This window comes from Rhipicephalus microplus, chromosome 10 (assembly GCF_043290135.1).
Source record: "Rhipicephalus microplus isolate Deutch F79 chromosome 10, USDA_Rmic, whole genome shotgun sequence".
Taxonomy (NCBI): domain Eukaryota; kingdom Metazoa; phylum Arthropoda; class Arachnida; order Ixodida; family Ixodidae; genus Rhipicephalus; species Rhipicephalus microplus.
Window position 1 is genome coordinate 4,481,823 of NC_134709.1, and position 17,896 is coordinate 4,499,718.

The following is a 17,896-nucleotide window of genomic DNA, read 5'->3' on the forward strand; positions in this document are numbered from 1 at the left end:
AACATAGGAGAAGGCGCTGCTAGCAACTGAATTTTTTTACTTAGAAATCAGCACTTTTTAGCCCCATTTTAGAAACCAGCACTAATAAATCAGCCCTAAAAAACAGCAATTTAGAAGTATGTACGAATACATAAAATAAATGTTCTTCATTGATAAAAAGGCAGAAATAATCACGTGATCACAAAATAAACTAAGAAACAAAAGATACAAATAGTGCATGCCTTCCTTTCTAAAAAAAATCAACCCATAGGAAAGCAATAATAGGAGAGCAAAACGTACGCTCACACACGTACGCTCCCCTTTCTGAACCAGCATGCACCCACCGCGCATGTAAGTGTACAACATGTAACCACAGTACTTGCTATACTGTAAGCGCCAATGTGGGCCTTCGTTGTTTTGTGTCATGGATGTGTTGCTTTCATCGATCAAAACGTGAGGAAGGCGTTCATGGGATGTACGCTACGCAGATTTCTCTGCCCGCGGTTCCCGCTAGCGTTTTTCGTTCTTTTTAATGTATAGCAGAGGAAACTCCCCGGTATCCCCAACCGTCTCGAAGAACGCATGCACCAATGCACTCGTCCCCCCGCAACTGCACCCCGGCAAAGAAGTCTGCGGCCGAACTGAAGGCAGCTGGTCCGCTCCCCGGCGCGGTCTCCTCCTTCCACCTGTGCCGCCACTGGTGGGAACCGCTCTCTTTTTGGCGAAGCTATTCACTCTGTTTGCTTGCAAGCCATCCGGATATCCGGACGCACTCTCCGTCTCTCCAGTGCCGGAATGCACAACGCCGACCAGCGAGTTTTTCTTTTTTAACGCTTACCGCTTCGCGCAGCTTTGTTTCAGCGTGGTGACATAGCTGTAAAACAGCTCGGTTCTGTCTCCTCGCCCATTTTTTAATGAGCGTGACGCCAGGCCGAGCGCGTCCATACCGTTCCTCGGAGCGTACATGATTGTCGCTCACCCGCCACCGTTAGGGCCGGACTGATTGGCGGGACTTTCGGCACCACTTTCTTTCTCCTCAGGACCTTAATGGAGTCCACACTCTTTCACTCACTAGTGCTCGAATGCGAACCCGCAGGTCGCGTCCTTTCTTCGGCGGCTGCATTTTCGATGAAGGCGGGAATGCTTTTTAAGCCCGTGTAGATAGATTTAGGTCCACGTTAAAAAACCCCAGGTGGTCGAAATTTCCGCTGCCTCCCACTACGGCGTCTCTTATAATAATATGGCGGTTTTGGGACGTGAAACCCCGTCTGTTATAATTACATGGCATTGTCGTGCGTCGACGGTGCTTTAGATTGACCGAGCATGAGAACGTGTCACCCTTGAGCATATGAAATCCGCCATTACTGCACAGCGATGCCCCTGGGGTTTTCATTGCAGATAGTCCCAGTTTTCACGCGAGTGCAGCTGAAACACTCTGCCCGACATGCACTTACGTCACGACTTTATCGCTCACAGACAACGCCGCCGTATTTTATGCGACAAGAGCTCAAAGCGACATCTCGTTCAGACGCACGAGACCGAGAGCGCATAGCACAGTGTTGGTTGGATCGCAAGAACGTTACAAGCGACGGTCAGCGTGTGCAAAGGACGCGTCATTCAGGAAGTGATGACGTCATCACAGGGCATCGTCGCTCGCTCTAAGGTGGGCGGACGCACTGCAAGACCTCGTGAGTCGCCTATAGAGTTTCCTGCAGTATTCATTATAGAGGAAACCATGGCACTGCGATCGTTCAGCCACCATATATTGCATGGGAAGGACGATGGGGTAGTACACGGATTTGCCTATAGTCTTCGTCCTGTGGGCGCACTTGTGGTTTCATTTATTGTTTTGTTTTGGCGTTTGTGTCGGATAAATATTGCGGGATTCTTAAGCTTTGCTTTTAAAAGCTGAACGCGATAGTGGCATTCTGTCCTTGTAGTGCGTAATACGTGGCGTTAAAAGCCAACTTCGGCCATTTTTTGACCATGTCAGGATAATGGTGTTTTTATGTTCCTTAGACACTCTTCTCACGCGCACGATAACTGAAATGCTCAGAAAAATAGAAAATAATTTTTAGCTACCAAAAAACCACAATACCCGAAGCGAAACCCAACCTAGTGCGCTTCTACGTGTGACGTAAACATTTGCCTGACGCTGCCGGAACCTGGCTAATTGCACATAATGCCCGCCAGATGGCACTACCTGTCCACGCTGTCCGCGGTGATCGGCTAAAACGCTTACGCTGTTATGATGAATATATGGCGAATCGTGTGTGGCTCACAACGCAACACCACTTGGCACCTATCGCATGTCCACTAACACGGAAAAGGAAATCGAACGCTCAACCAAGGAAGATCTGGCCAAACCCACACAGTCCATAGCAGACAAGCAGAAGCTGCAGTGGCACATCAGTTCAATCACTACCACTTTCCAAAAATCAACGCCGCTCGAACAATGTTGTTTATTAATTCTGGCAAGCGAGTTGAGTGTTTGGAGGCAAGATATAAAGTTCATTTGAAGAGAATCCGCGAAACTTTCAAGCCCGCTATTGGTATATGGTGCAAACGTGCAAATGAACGTGTTCAGTTAATTTTATTGAGTTCTGTTGGCCTCGAAAAATTGCCGGATTTGGCCCTTAAGGGAACAGGCGCAGTAACGTGTGCGCCTTGCGTAATAGGTGAATGACTTTAAACCATGAAGTAATTATGATAATCACATGTTCTGACGCCCAAATGCAATTTACGCTTGTACCACGCATTATTACTGCAATGTATGCTGAATTGTGAAGCATGTATACATTACAATCTTTTTGTGGGGCACGAAAGTTACTTTCACTGCATTTCCAAGCACAGAAAGGTATTAGATGCGAAGCAGCTCTTTGACTAGTCTGTGTAACGCTCTCCCTTAGTCTGCACTGCGCTCCTCTGGCTGCAGGTGTTGGAACGGTGCCAAGTAGGTCATGCCTTCCCTCCCACTGCGCGCGCGTTTACATCACTCTCTCCCTAGCCTGTCGCCGCGCGTCATCTCTCTCGCTTCACCCTCTCCACCGCTCGCAACGTTCGAGCGCACATCGAGCAGTCTTTTTGCGATAAAACTTACAGGAAACCCAACCATGCCTCTCGTGTCTTTGCGTTTCAAACCAACGTTTACTCGAGTAAACTCTCCACCGAGTTTCGCTTCAAACCGTTCTTCCAGCACCGCGTCGTCGCCCGTTTCAGCCGGGTCAACGCCGTGCGCACCGCTGCTGCTTCGCATTCCATCAGGGAGCCCTTCGGGAAGATGGTCCATAATTGTTTTTTCACTGTATTTACAAGCAGACGCGTGGCTCTGTGGTAGACCATCTGATTGCCATGCAAACGGCAAGAACATTTTATCAATAATTTTATTTGCATCGTTGATTTTTTTGGTCACGCAGAAGATGATTTTTCGCTTACAACCAACGACACCGACGCCGGAATTTCTGCAAAACGACGTTTTTGACGTTATCGTGTTAAAAGAACGAATCCTTGTGAACTTTGTTCGCCGATTTGAAATAATGAGCCAGAAAGGGTTAAGATACTGAAGGGAAATTGCAGAACATTTGCTAAACTTCGTCTCGCGACAGAGCAGCTTCAGGCCACACGGAACCAAACGAAGCCGAAAGAATGAAAATTAGGCAAATTCGTGTGCTACCCATCATTGCCGGGCTGGCTGAAGCGCCCTGCGTTGCAGAGTCCCCTCCCGCAAATATTGTAAGAAATGCTATGGCATAACGCTTCAACTTCGTCCGATCGCGGTGGCAGTTGAGAACAACGTTGGCTGTGGAATCGAGCCGAGCGGTTTCCTCGAGAAGGTGCAGCTTCACTTTTGCTGCTGCTTGCGCAAGTAGAACGATAGTTCACTCGCGATTTCTCGCTTTGACGCTTAAAAAAAAAAGAAAAATTCACCGATGATGCTGGCTAATGCACATTCTGAGCGCAGTTTCCTGTTGGGGCAATGAAGTTTGAAGTTTTTGGCTTTAAGAACGTAATTTTTTGTTAAGTATTGACAGCACCCATTGCACCATTATATTTGTTTCTGCGGATAAGCCAGGTACCTGCTACACATCTGGAAGGTGTTACGTAGTACGTACGTGCACTGAGTTGATGCTGCATGTGGCCGATGACGGACGAAGAATTGGGGCAGTACACTTTGCTGAAGTGAAACGCATTAAACGATACATGTGTAGCGCAATCTGCATTGTTTGATGCCTGATTGTTATTTTACTTTTCAGCCACGCTATATTACGCAAGTTAATGTGATTCTTTGCCCGACATGACGCCTGTACAGAGTCCTTTTGCTAATTAGTTTCAAGCATCATTGTGGCTCTGTGGTGAAATACTCGAGTGCTACGCCGAGGGTCCGGGTGCAAGTGCTATTCAACGATGGGGTTTTTTTTTTTTTTTTTGCTCGTTCTATATATTTTTAATGTCAGTCGTTTACGTCACCGACGGCAACGGCGCCGCCGCTCAACGCGGGAGTGGTCGCATAAGCGCCGTGCTGCAATACAAAACTTTAATAAAAATAACAAATAAATAAAAAAAAAGCGCGGAGAAGCGCGACCTCCGAGTTCGAATGACGAGCGTGCCCTCGCAGGCATCGCCTCCGAAGAATGGAAACAAGTAGGCCACCGTTGCGTAATAAATTCTTGCCCGCATGAATTTCGCGCTCTGTGGATGCGTGTATGTGGCCGCTCCCCTTCGCTAATGCGACGCCCGGTGCGTTTCTCGAGGCCGCATAGCGCTGATTCTGTACGCAAGAAAATCCTCGAACCCTGTGCTTCGCCTTTATACATATGTGCATATCCGAGCTTTGTGCGAAGCCTTGCGCTGTTCCGTGGGAATCGCACTGGGCCGCTGTAAATATCGGCCAAGGGATTCTGTTCAATGTTTATTTGTCTTCCGAATGAAGAAAGGAACTGTCACAAAAAGCTATATACTCGAATGAAGTAAAGTAGCAGGGCTAGTTGGATCATACTCATCACGATCAGCGCACAAAAAGGACAAAAAACACAAGAAAGTGCACGACACAAGCGCTGTCTCGCCCGGTTTTAGACCACTCGTGCCTCATTGAAGAAATCTCTCTCAAGGCACAGCATGATTTGCCCAGGTTGCACTTTAGTCGAACTGAAGCGCATTTCCCTATACATGCTTAAGCTCCGTGGAGTTTCTGATGTCGTTTTGCGCATGATTTGTGTGTAGCCAACGCCTCCTTCTTTTCATTCAATGCCATGGTGCAAACGCGCGCTCTTCAACGGGAGCCGCCGGTCTGCCTTAGTTCAGAGAATGGTCGTGATACGACGCCACATAAGGGGTATAAGGGCTCCTGCATCACACATGCTTTCGAGCACTTTCCCCACAGAGACGTGATAGACGCGTGTCCCTCTCCGATATCATACGTCTGTCAGATTTGTTCTTTCATGCTTATTCTGTGTGCCTGGATGCAACGCCGCCGCCACCTCACACCGCTAATTATGCAGCAGCGTCGTCGTGACGCGTCCCCATTGGTTGTCCGCATAGCGCCACGAACGGTGACGCGCTATCTCAAAACACCGTATCACTTACAGAGCCAGCACGACCGCCAATTGTGATCGCGAGGAATGCAAGACGCCGTCCCGCGAATCTGCACTCAACTGAACAAAAGATTACTTTATATTATTCCGGTCGTGGCACTGCATGAAGCGCCATCTCCCCTATGGCTGCAAATCACACGCAAAGGCTATGCGATGGGCGAGGGCAGGGAAGAGGCTTGAGGAGAGGGCGGGTAATGGCTGGTATTGATAGAATAGAGGAGGCGCTGGTGTAGCAAACAGACGACCACTTCACTGTCGAAACGCCTTCTGCCAGCGTTTTTCTTGTTGTGACGTGTTCCCATTGTACATATACACGTGTCCCTGACTGCGGGCGCTCACGGGGCGGAATAACGCCATCTGAGAGCTGCGCTTTGTAATCCTGTAGTCACGATCTTATCCAGGGCACTCGGTGAATGAAGATACTTTGCGTATGCGGCCTGAGACTGTGATAATGACAGGCATGATTTCATGTATATATGCGACACATACGCTGAGGTTTATTCTGTATGTCTCTGCAGTTAACCAAAGTTCGATGCTACGCCCATGAATTGAACTTAGACTACTTGTGAACAACTTCTCTAGAATCGTTGTGTCTATGGGTTGTCCTCTATAAAACTTTGTTCGTGTGGCGTAACAAAAGCCAACAGGGCAACATCGACGCACTGCATGGCTGTGCCGTTTTGTTCGGTGTAAACGGCTTGTGGCCGAAAGGAAACCGAGCTTGAGAGATTCACGATGCCAAGAGGCTCGTTGTCGTCAACAGAAATCAGTTCTCTCGCCGCTTACATTGCTTTCCGGCCTGCCTGGCGTCCTTCTGTATACAGCAGTTCATGCATATGTGCCATGTGGGCTACACAGGCGTATAGGCATACGGCCATATATGGCCATATAGGAATTTGTCCATATATGATATATATGGCCGGTGCACAGCAAACAATTAGGTCATGCCTGGAATACAAAGGACGATATCGTGGGCTATTTCAATATGCTTGTCTGTGTGATCACAGCCCACAAAAATGTCTTGAAGCGGATGGGCAGAGTATAAGCGTCACTTCGTTTGCCACTCAGTCAAGTTTTGGGGCGCTGTGATAACATCGAATGTGTAGTTGTTGAATGCAAGCGCTAGAAGTTATATGCAACCTTCGTTTTTCAGCTAAACCAGTAATGAAATGAAGAGCATATGTGTTCACCTGGTGCCAGGAGCAACATGTACGTATTACTGTTGGTCGTTCGGTTATTACTGTTATGCTTCTGTCAGCGCAGGCATACACGGACAGAAAAAAAAAAAACAATAAGACACAGCGCTGTCCGTGTCTAACCACGTTGCGCCGTCCGCCACTGCAGTGAACCATGCAGTTAGATTGCGCGGCTGCTGACCCGAAGGTTACGGGTTAATGGTAGAGTCTGTGCGGTTGTCTGTGCACGTTTCCACCTGGTCGAAATTTCTGGAGCTTTCCACCTGAGCGTCGGCCATAATTATATCTTGATTTTGGGACGTAAAATCTCAGATGCTATAATTAGCCTGGTTGCGCTGTTATGAAAATACCCGCAAATGGGAGGTGGGAGCTGACTTTTCGGGAAGTGGACTTGTCTTCTTCAAGGCTGATGTAGTTATTCTACGGTGTTATTTTGTCACGAACTTCAATGCCTGACTCGCGATTTTGCTTCAGCGTATTTCCTGTACGGAACTAGACAGGCAGTGTTTCAGAGTCGCGTTGGTCTCTGCAGTCTTTGTTTGAGCGCTGTTTTATATTGTTATCATGTATTTGCTACAATTGGTGTGAATGGCTAGGAAAGTGAAATGAATTGAAGAGCGATCCCAGCTTTCTCTGTCGTCATATGCAGAATATCTGTAAAGCCACGTGCGTTCCTTGCATTTGGGAAAAACAACGCCAAAGGCGATGAAACACAAGCGCTGACAAAAAAAAAAATTAAGGCAGCCTCGTGCCAAGCCTGAAGGAAGTATGGAGCTGGGCAACCTTTATTGTTTTTCTATTTAGCTGTCTCGTCCTTTTTTACTCTCTTTGTTTATTTTTCTCGTGTACAGTTTTTCTGCCTTTATTTATATTTATTTTTATTCTTTATTTGCTTCTCTCTCTTTCTTGCTATTTTCTTCCTTTTTTTTTCTTGTTATCTCGCTTAATATCTGGCACTTGCTTCTTTTTTTCACTATTTTCATACGTGGTTTTGTCTGCATTGCGCTATGCGCACTAGCTGATGTTCATTTTTGCTGCTGATGACAAGCAGGCACCCATCCGCACGGTACACTACTATATACGCAATGTATCCCGGCTACTGCATCAGGAACTGTTAGTATTGCCCGGACGCGTATACCACACCCTGTATGCCACATGGTACGAGGCTATTGAGACAACCTGAGTGTTCCGCCCATGCATGGACGAATACAGCGTACAAGAAAATCTAGATGACCAGTGGTTGGCGTGGCTGACTTCGGCGAACCCTGAGGACCAGCTTCGGCTGCTGGAAAAGGCTCGGGCTTTGGCATCTAGCTATGGCTACCAGGAATGAGGAAGTCAGGCACCCACACCCAACTCTGCAGGCGCCGAGAACGCGCACCTGGTCGCAAATATAGTTTAATTCTCTCTCTCTCTCTCTGCTGATGAGAGAAGTGATCCTCATCGAGGCGCTCCATGGAAGGGAAAAAAAAAGAAGTCTTTCGACAAATTAAGTTTATGTTCTTCTTCTTCTCCTTGGCGCAAGCGTGCCCGCAAAGTGAACACTTGGAGCGTCACAGCAAGGAACAGCCCGGACTCCTCTAATGTTCTCTGCTCTCAATAACTTTGGTGACATTGTTGTGCGTGAATCTCTTCGCTCGAGCTTCGTCTATCCCGGCGCTTTCTTTTTTTTTACCTGATCGCGAAAGAGGGGCCGACCAGAACGACGTGCCAAACTTTCGCATTTTACATTTCATACGTTTCCTCCATGGTTTCCTCTGTGCTGCAAGGGAGCCGCCATATTTGCTCGCATAGCCATGCACTGTCGCTCGGGTACGGCGCCTCGGATCACACGGTCATGACGAAGCCATGGCCGTGCGTTTTATGGTGGAAAGGCTGTTTTGTTATACGAAGGGAAACACTGCTGTTAAAAAGCATTGTGTCGTGTAGCGAAGGCTCTGATAGTTTAGCAGAGCGGGCTAGTCGATTCGTCTCAAAGGACCACTGACATGTACTTGAAATATTTTCAGATTTTGTTTACAAGTAAAAACATGGGAGTCCAGAACCCTATAAACGGCATCGTAGTGCTTGGCAGTGCACTGAATATATCTCGAATGCATCTGCCTTAAAAGAGCACTTTTGTTTTCCGTTATCGACAGGACAACTTCGTAGTGGTGAGTCAACGCAAGTCTGACGTCACGTGAAGACTTCGGCTCGCGACATACCAGCATCAGCTATGTCATTCACTGTCAGTCACACGTGGTTCCCGTAAACGACGAGGAGTGAATGGTCGTGTAGAGACTGCGACAGCGATTAAGGCTCGCACACTTGGCGAACCTCGTGAACTATGTTGTCATGGATGAGGTCCATTGCGGTGGGGTTGGCTTGCGAAAATTTTAAAATCAAAGTAACATATTTCATGCGTTTTGTTTGGCTCCGGTGTGGGGAGAGTGTTAATAGAGCACACTGTGGAAACGAAAACGTTTCTTTCGGGCTGCCTCGGAATCGTGTCAGTACTACCTTAGCAGCAGGCGGAGCTGGTCTCCGAGAGGTGTGCGCATCTGGCACGAGAGTCGCGTCCGCTGCTTCGCCGGGTGGTCAGCTCTTCGAGGAAGCAGCCCACTGCGGCGCATCTGTGGGCGCTCCTTCGGAATAAATGAAACGTAATGTGCGCTAAAAATACGCTCAGCCTGTTCCCGTTTTTTTTTCTTCTCTCGGCAGACGACCCTTTGTGATACGAGGACGCGCTTTAACACGCACGGCGGCGCATTTCTGGAAGTTCAATCGCGACACGACCAGGAGAGTCGTCTGCGTGGATGTGTTACACTCGGCGACAACGTTTCTTTACAGCACTGTGAAAGCTACGAAATCTAAGTGCAGACCTCCTACTGGGCCTGGAAATACTATTTCACTACAACGATAATTTCCTCCTTTTGCCTCACTTGCGTCTCTCATAATTATTTGGTGGTTTTGGGACATAAAACCCCACAAGATACTCAATCATTTTGCCTCGATGAAATAGATTTATATGGGGTGCAAACAGTCGCGGGAAGTCGCAGGTAAAATACAGTTATTGTTCGCTTTGGAACATTAGTCTTTATTTTTGTTCTATTTTTTAGATGTCACCGCCTTTTCCCCCACTCCCGTTGTCCCATGTTAACATGGCGTCCGTGACGACCACAAACGGGCCGTTTAGTTTTCCCAGTGAAATATACATTCGCAATACGAGGCTAAAATGCACCCTGAAGTGTTTCTCCCATTCACATTTTTCGAGCGCGTCAACGTGGAGAGTGAGCATAAGCCAAATCGGCCGCACTTGCGGAGCAACATCGATGACGGTAGAAGTCCCGCCTCCGTAGCCAATTTATAGATAAGTTATTGCTGACAGAAAACAATAAACCAAGTGCTGGGCCTTTTGACACGACTCTTGTCCTCTTGATTGAGTCAGTGGACGCACGGACCCTTGATATCGCCTTCCGCTTCCATGTTAAGGCTTGCCTATAGGGCTGGTCGGGCTTTCGTCCGTAATGTTTGCTTCCATGTTACAGAAACGAAAATTAGTTTAATGGTACACTGAGGGTCCCTATACTTAAGAACGCTATACTTGTTAAATTTACTAATTTAGTCCTAACTGGGATTGTCAAGCCTCTCATCTTTCTTCGAAGGTTTGGCGTGCGTTCACCATCTATCTCTTCCACGATCTGCCTACTTCTCAAACACATCAATTATTATTATTATTATTATTATTATTATTATTATTATTATTATTATTATTATTATTATTATTATTATTATTATTATTATTATTATTATTATTATTATTATTATTATTATTATTATTATTCGATGTGTTTGAGAAGTAGGAAGATTTTGGAAGAGATAGATGGTGAACGCACGTAAGACCTTCGAAGGGAGATGAGAGGCTTGACAATCTGCCTTTTATTTGTGGTAACAGTTATGTTGGCCAAGGTGGACGATACCTCAAGGTAAGCTCCGGGAGCATCATTACAGCGTGTCATAGATGAGCGGGGAGTTGTCAGAGATGACAGACTGTTCACTTGTGAGCAGAAGTAAAAATCGGCTCAACCGCGACATCTTTGGGGCTAACCCCCGCATTCAGAAACGCTCCTCGACTCGAATTCAATCCTTCACTTGGCTGAGTTGAGCACTGCGCCGCTGCTCAACTGACGCTGCGCTGCTGAAGAATCGCTGCAGAATAATGCCGGATATGCAGTGACTTGTTCCGCTAAGCGATGGCGCTCCCACCGACTTTTTCAAGTCGAGGAGAGTCCTTGAGTGAAGGAGCGTTTGTGAATACGGGGGTTAGTGCATTGATAGATTAGGTGACGCAAGTGTTTCCAGGCCGTCAATTGCTCTTCTTAAGGGAGAACTATGTTTCTTGCGTCGGGACAGGAACGCTGTGCAGACGGCGCACGCGTCATGTGTCAAGGGCTTTCAGCTATAAATGCGTGGTTGCTTGTTTCCAAATAAAATTCGCTCGTGTGCGCGAAGCCTCTTATCTGTCTTCATCTAGCTTGAGCGCTTTCGCCCTGTTGCGTCAAACCAGCAAGCCCAAAAAGCCATCGTTGTGAACTTGGGAGAGAAGGCGAGCTCGGCGCTTGACGAGAGACAAAGTGCGTGTCAGGTTTCCACGCACATGATTGACTATAAAGGGGCACGTGAAACTCTATCGACTACTCTTAAAAGAGGAGAGTTCAGTGACCTCTTCTAGATTTGTTGTCGTCCGTGTGATTCTTGGCTCAGTTGTGCGATAGAAACTAGTCCACCTGTTTGCTCTCTCAAACGAGTCACACATACTCTTTTTTTTTGTCTATTTTATGGATTGCCGCCATACTGGGTTGTTAACATTTGTGTTTTGCATTTTGAACAAATAACCGTACAGTGTTACGGTAGACGCATACGCATGCAAACAGTTGGATTGGTGCATGCCATGTTTCGATGCCTCATTAATTTACGTGGCGATATACAAAAACCAGGAGACATCGACTTAACAGCACAAGATGGTGGTGCCCTCGTGGTAAAATGGTGAATGAACCTCGGGTTTTTAGCTAACGCTATGCATACGGCCACGGCGGTGGTTTGCGGTCATTCACGCATAACCTCGGCTGTGTTCGAGTGCCTGTTGTCGTCGTCTCCTTGGAAGAGGAGCGGGACGAGTACGCTCTGCATGGGTGCGGCATTGAGTGACCGCGTTTAGAAAAGTGCAGTCGGGATCGAGGTATTCTTTCAAAGTCGACTTTTTGCGTGCAGTGCACAATGGACGCCACTGTTCCGAAAGGTGCTGGTTCCATAGTTGCCAGATGCTGCTGAGCTAACAAGGACATAATCATCATCACAAAAGAAACCCCTAAAAAAAGCGGCACGATCTTGGCAAACATGGTCTTAAAAAAGCGGGCATTATTTTTTTCATATATATCCCGAACTATAATAGAAAATGTCTCTCAAATACGAACGGGTGTTAGAAAAATCGCTTTAATGATGTTGCACAATAAAAATATGCGCATTTATGCACTAAAACACATATTTGGATTTTAACATTGGTTCCAGGGTAGTCACCACTCGGTTGAACGCACGTTCGTCCGTGCATTATTAAGGTTGGTTTGTTTATTCCCCCAACGTACGCTTGACTTCAACTCTTAACTACTCAACCTTATCGACGAACGTGCTATTGGCGAACGACAAACGAGCTTTTCGTAAACGTGATGATCACTAAAATAACTATTTGCTGAAAAAAAAAACGGAGATGGTCGATATTATTAAGAGCCACGGAGTCTTTCGCTTTTGGTTGTTATAAACCACATAAACCAAACCGACCATACCGCACAAACATCACACACTTCGGGCTTGTTGACGGAACATTATTCCAGTGCTGCTGAATTAGTGTATGGCTGGAAGACAGCGCAGAGCTCTCGTCATACGGGTGTCGGGAATGTGTGCTATGCTCTGATATACGACCACATCGCCGGGTTAAAATTCAGGTGGCAAACAGAACCGTTTTCGCGTGCACTCACGTGATTCGTGTGGTAGATACTTGTGTAACTTAAAAAAATAAACTTCTTTATCATCTTTAGTACTACATTCATTGTTGGAACATATTTGCTGTATTTTTGTGTAAAATGAACGCTGTTCAACATTTAGTTTCGCTGTTAACCATTCTGATGATGTATTTGCATACTTCAATAATCTTGCCCGTCACGGTTATGACGCTCGGCTGCTTAGCTGCGGGATTGAATCCCGGCTGCATCTTCGATGCGAAGAATAATTTGTACGTGCACTTGAAACTGTCAAGAACGTTAACGCGTGTTAGTGCGTTACGTGTTACCAGGCTTGTAGCCGGAAGGTGGCGGTGCGAAATACGAAGGAAGCGGGGCGGTTTGCGCAGAATAAGCAATGAAAATAGGGGTGTTTGAAAGCTCCCGCAACCAGTGCCCCCCCCCCCCCCCCCAAAAAAAAAACGAAGAAAAAAAGAATCCTGGCTATTGGCCTGGTGTTCACGAAATTGAACTGACGAACTGGGTGCAATGTTTCCTAGATATTTGTACATACGAAATGCAATGCGGGGACGAATGTGCCAATGTAGTGCTAAAATATTTAATAAGAATAACTCATCTGTGCAAACTGACTTTCACTTTCAGCTGCCTCTTTGCATATATGAAGGAAAGAAGTGGAAATTTGAGGGCTCGTTTGTTTTTGTCAGACGCAACATCAATGAGAAGTGGCAGACATTGATGCCATGGAAAGTAGATGGAATGATACTTGTAGTAATCGTAATGTATATGAGAAGAAAGAGAAAAGTGGACTGAAGGATAATTCGCCTCGCTTAAGACGAGTGGTTTGCCCTCGCCGGTAGATGCTCCCCGGCGGAGCTGCCCGCCAGAGGTCATCGCCGCCGTCGGAACCGGTTTCTGTGTTGACAGCGGGATCCCGGCGTCGGCGGCTGCTTCCCCCACTTTTGCTGGCACGAGTGTGGCAAAAAAAAAAAAAAGCATTTGTCATGGCGGCATTGTGCGCCTATTTTTGAGTATGCCACGCACACAAGTGTTAAAGAAGCACTGACACGCTTTTTAGTGAAAGTGGACGTTTTCCGTTTCCTCAGTAAGCAGTGTTGACGCTCTCCACACACCGGAGTCTGACAACATTTCGTCGCAGAGCAAGCCAGCCCTACCGCAATGGCCCCGACGAATCATCCTAGTTCATTTGAGTCATGATGCAAACTGGCGTCTTGCATGCAGTTTAAATCGCAGAAACAACTGTCGGGGTCATTGGACGACAATTTGCTGATCGTTTTTTTACGGTCACCACAAGCAAATGACGGATCTTCCGCTAGCACGTCGCCAGTATTTGTGACCCCGGGACGTCACAGTCATAACACGTCACTGAGAACCCTCTTGATATCGAAACTGAAAGTGTTTATGTCGTGGCTTTGAAAATTAGGCTTGATTGATTGATATGTGGGGTTTAACGTCTCAAAACCACCATATGATTATTATAGACGCCGTAGTGAAGGGCTCCGGAAATTTCGACCACCTGGGGTTCTTTAACGTGCACCCAAATCTAAGCACAGACCCACAGCATTTCCGCCTCCATCGAAAATGCAGCTGCCGCAGCCGGGATTCGATCCCGCGACCTGCGGGTCAGCAGCCGAGTACCTTAGCCACTATTTCGCCGCGGCGGCGCTAAAGATTAAGCTTGTGCGAATAGTGAATTTTAGGTTCCAAGCGAATTTGAAGCAAATAGTGCTTTTGGGTAATAATTTGGAATGGAATTCGAATATTATATGTCACATGTTATAAAGAAATTGAGCAAATCTGTCATGACCTAACTTATCTGCTCAATATGTATCGATACAAGGCCTGTGTAAATGCGTTTTTGTTTTTTCGTTGAATAGCAGCAAACTTTGGCTTAAAGGTAGAATGCAAGTGATAAGCTGTAAATATGCGATGTCTTAACATTTTCTATACTTAGAGCATATATGCTCGAATGTCATGCTTCTAAACGTCAAAAATGATGAATAGATGCGAGAATGATATGTTCATTTAATCTCGAAGTGGGGCTTCGCTGCAGTGCAGATTTATAATAATTAGTTGTTTTCACGGCTTAGCATTGTTTCACTGCAGTGAAACCACTTTTACAGAGATTACACGGGGTTTAATATTTCCTTTTTTATTTTACTTGCGGTACTTTACAGAGCCCTCGAGGGGCATTGGGTAAGGGGGGGGGTGGTACAGATAATACGATATATATATATATATATATATATATATATATATATATATATATATATATATATATATATATATATATATATATATATATATATATATATATATATATATATATATCGTATTATCTGTACCACCCCCCTTATTCATTCCGAATGAATTAAAATTCGGGTTGTAGTGAATTTGATTCATTTAATATATTCGATGTATTCCCAGGTTCCCAGGCACCCGAATACTCATTTTAGAGTACTCCCTTTTCGCCAGCGAAGGGTAGCCAACTTCCCTGCCTTCTCTCTTGCTGTTCTTCCCCAACACCAGTGTCTTCTTTTAGAGCTGCAATGAAAAAAATATATTTAACATTCTTGTCATTTCTGTCGTCGCATTCTGTCGTAGCTTGGCGTAATGTAGGAAAATGCGCGAATAGCACAGCCAGGCAGATAGATAGATAGATAGATTTTGTTGGTTATTATGCCCCGAAACTACGATATCATTACGGGCAACAGCTCACCACGCCGTAGTGGTGAGCTGTAGAAATTCGGAGCGACTCGTGTCTTTAACGTGCACTTATATTGCAAATTTACATGGCTTCTACTATATTGCCTCCATCGAAATGTGATTGCCGCGGCCGGGATCGAACCCGTCGCCTTCGGGTCAGTAGCTGAGAACCATAACAACTGCTCCAACGCGGCGGGCTCTGAAAACATCTAATCTCTCTCCTATATGCTACTGCTGCTACTGTGTTTTTCTTCTGAACAGAGGGCTCATGTTACTCGGTGTACCTTCCTCGCAGATTCGGGGCCTAGCGCGGCAAGGCTGGACCTTAGGCAGAAGAGCGCGGCCGCCGACAACATGGCTGACCAAGAAGACCAGCAGCTGATAGGCTTCGACGACAGTCCCGTGGTCCTCCCGACCGAGTCATCCAAGAAGGTCGCCACCGCAGCGCCTAGCGAGGCCGAGCGAATCCTCAACACCCTGAATGCCGAGAAGAGCCAACTGGCGGGGGCTACCACCACCAACGGGCACAATGGTGACGCCGTGGTCACCACCAATGGCCACAACGGCGACGTCGCACCCAACACGAATGGGCACGACGAACATGAGAAGACGCTCAACGGCCACGTGCCCAAGGCTAACCACATTGAGGCTGGGGAGCCCGTCTACACCGAAGTCCCAGAGGACAACATCTACGAGGAAGTCATACCCATGCAGGAGCCTCAAATCTTGCCGACTGCTCAGGTGACTCGTCTTTTCTATTTTGGTAGGGAATAGGACAACTGACATTGCCAGAAGCAAAGCCTCCGAGATAAAGGGGTGTTTCAGGACTTCCCTTCTAGGGGAAGGGCGCATGCACCAGGACATCGTTTTATTTTCCTGTGCAGCCCTCTGCCGTTTATGGCAAGGAACGGGACAATTGGTACTACCAGAAGCAAAGCCTCGTATATGAAGGGGCGTATCACGACTTTTCCGCTAGGGAAGGCGTGCACGCATCGTGGCACTGTAAGAAAGGCGAATTGGGGTCACTGCTGTTTTCACAGTGGGCATTCAACCCACAGTTGGCACGCAAGACGGCATCAGCAAGACACGTAGGATTACAGACCACCGGAGCTCTCCAACTCGCCTCAACTGGCGTTTCTCAGTCCCAAAATTTAGGCTCACGAGGACCAGGATCGTAGTTACGAAGTGCATGCAGTAGTAAGGAAAGCTGAGCTAGCTTGTGTACGACCACATTGTGTAATACCGCAAATAATTAAGATACAGGGACACAGGTGCTAACTTCACAGCGACTCCACTAATGAAATACTAGTTTTCCCATACCGACTTTTTTTTTTTAGCGACGTTTAGTTTTCGGAAAGACGACACACGCAAACAAGTGGTCATGCTCAATGACTGCGTAGAGCAGGACACACATAACCAACTTTTCACTTTTCCATTTTACAGCCCTTAGACAAGCAACCCCAGTTCCTTTTCTGACAGGTATAAAGATGCATGGGTAGCTCATGCATTTATCTCCCAATCTTGTAATGAAAAAAAAAAAGCATTTCCGACCTCTATAGCTGCTTTATTGTCGTGTTGAAATAGAGTGGTTGTGTCATCAATCCATCAAGACCGAGTCCCTGTCAGTTATTTGTACCATTCCATGGTATAAACAGGTAAAGATTGTAAAAGCAGGGGAAGCGGGGCCAGTTTCAGCAGTGTCACCTGAATACGCCATTGTGAAGGACGCTTTTTTCATATCTCACATATAGGTCCTTTCTCCAGAGGATTTGACGTGCAGGTTTAGAAAAGCGCGTCGCCACCAATTTCCACAATGACTAAGTGTTAGAGGCCAACTCTAAAAGATGGAATTTTCTTTACATGATGATGTTTCAACTCACAGCGACCGCAAGAGCTTCCGCACAAAAAAATAAAAATGCTTGCCACCAGTACAGCGTCGATTATAAGAGAAAAGGGCAGTTAATTGCAGTAGGCGACAAAAATCACAGCCTATCATGCTGTGAATAATGATGAGTAGGGCGAAGCTTCACAGGGTTTCATCGGTAAACCGTAAATCCGCCCGTCCATCCATATGTATGTCTGTCTGTATGTATGTCTGCCCGTCCGTTTATGGAAACATGTCGAATGATGCGAGCGCCATCTAGTGATACAAATACTTCCCGTACTAGGGTACTATGGCAGACAACTACGGCAGACAAACCTAAGGAGCTTCGCCCCTAAAAACTCACAGAAATCCTCGTGCATTCACCGAAGAGGACTCGAAGGTGAAAGGCATCTTCTTCACCTCCTTCTCAGTAGTAGATGTACTCTACAAGGTAGCAGAGAACACAAGCCGTGGCTTCACGTGCACGCCCCACTGCCAAGCGCCGTGTTCATTCTCTCCTGGCGAGGTCACGCGCTCTCAGGTTCTGGT

The 17,896-nt window shown here is 46.6% G+C and overlaps 1 protein-coding gene across 11 annotated transcripts in view; it reads left to right on the forward strand.

Annotated features, from left to right (window-relative positions):
* Nucleotides 1-17,896, forward strand: part of LOC119180814 (uncharacterized) — a 317,273-nt gene that overhangs the window by 277,508 nt on the left and 21,869 nt on the right. For 10 of the 11 annotated variants that reach the window (XM_075874896.1, XM_075874897.1, XM_075874898.1 and 7 more), the window contains one exon: nucleotides 15,779-16,224. In XM_075874896.1, the coding sequence (XP_075731011.1) occupies nucleotides 15,779-16,224 (446 nt within the window). Of the gene's footprint in view, nucleotides 1-6,723; nucleotides 6,780-15,778; nucleotides 16,225-17,896 lie in introns of all 11 variants that reach the window. The other variant, XM_075874901.1, reaches the window with a different exon arrangement.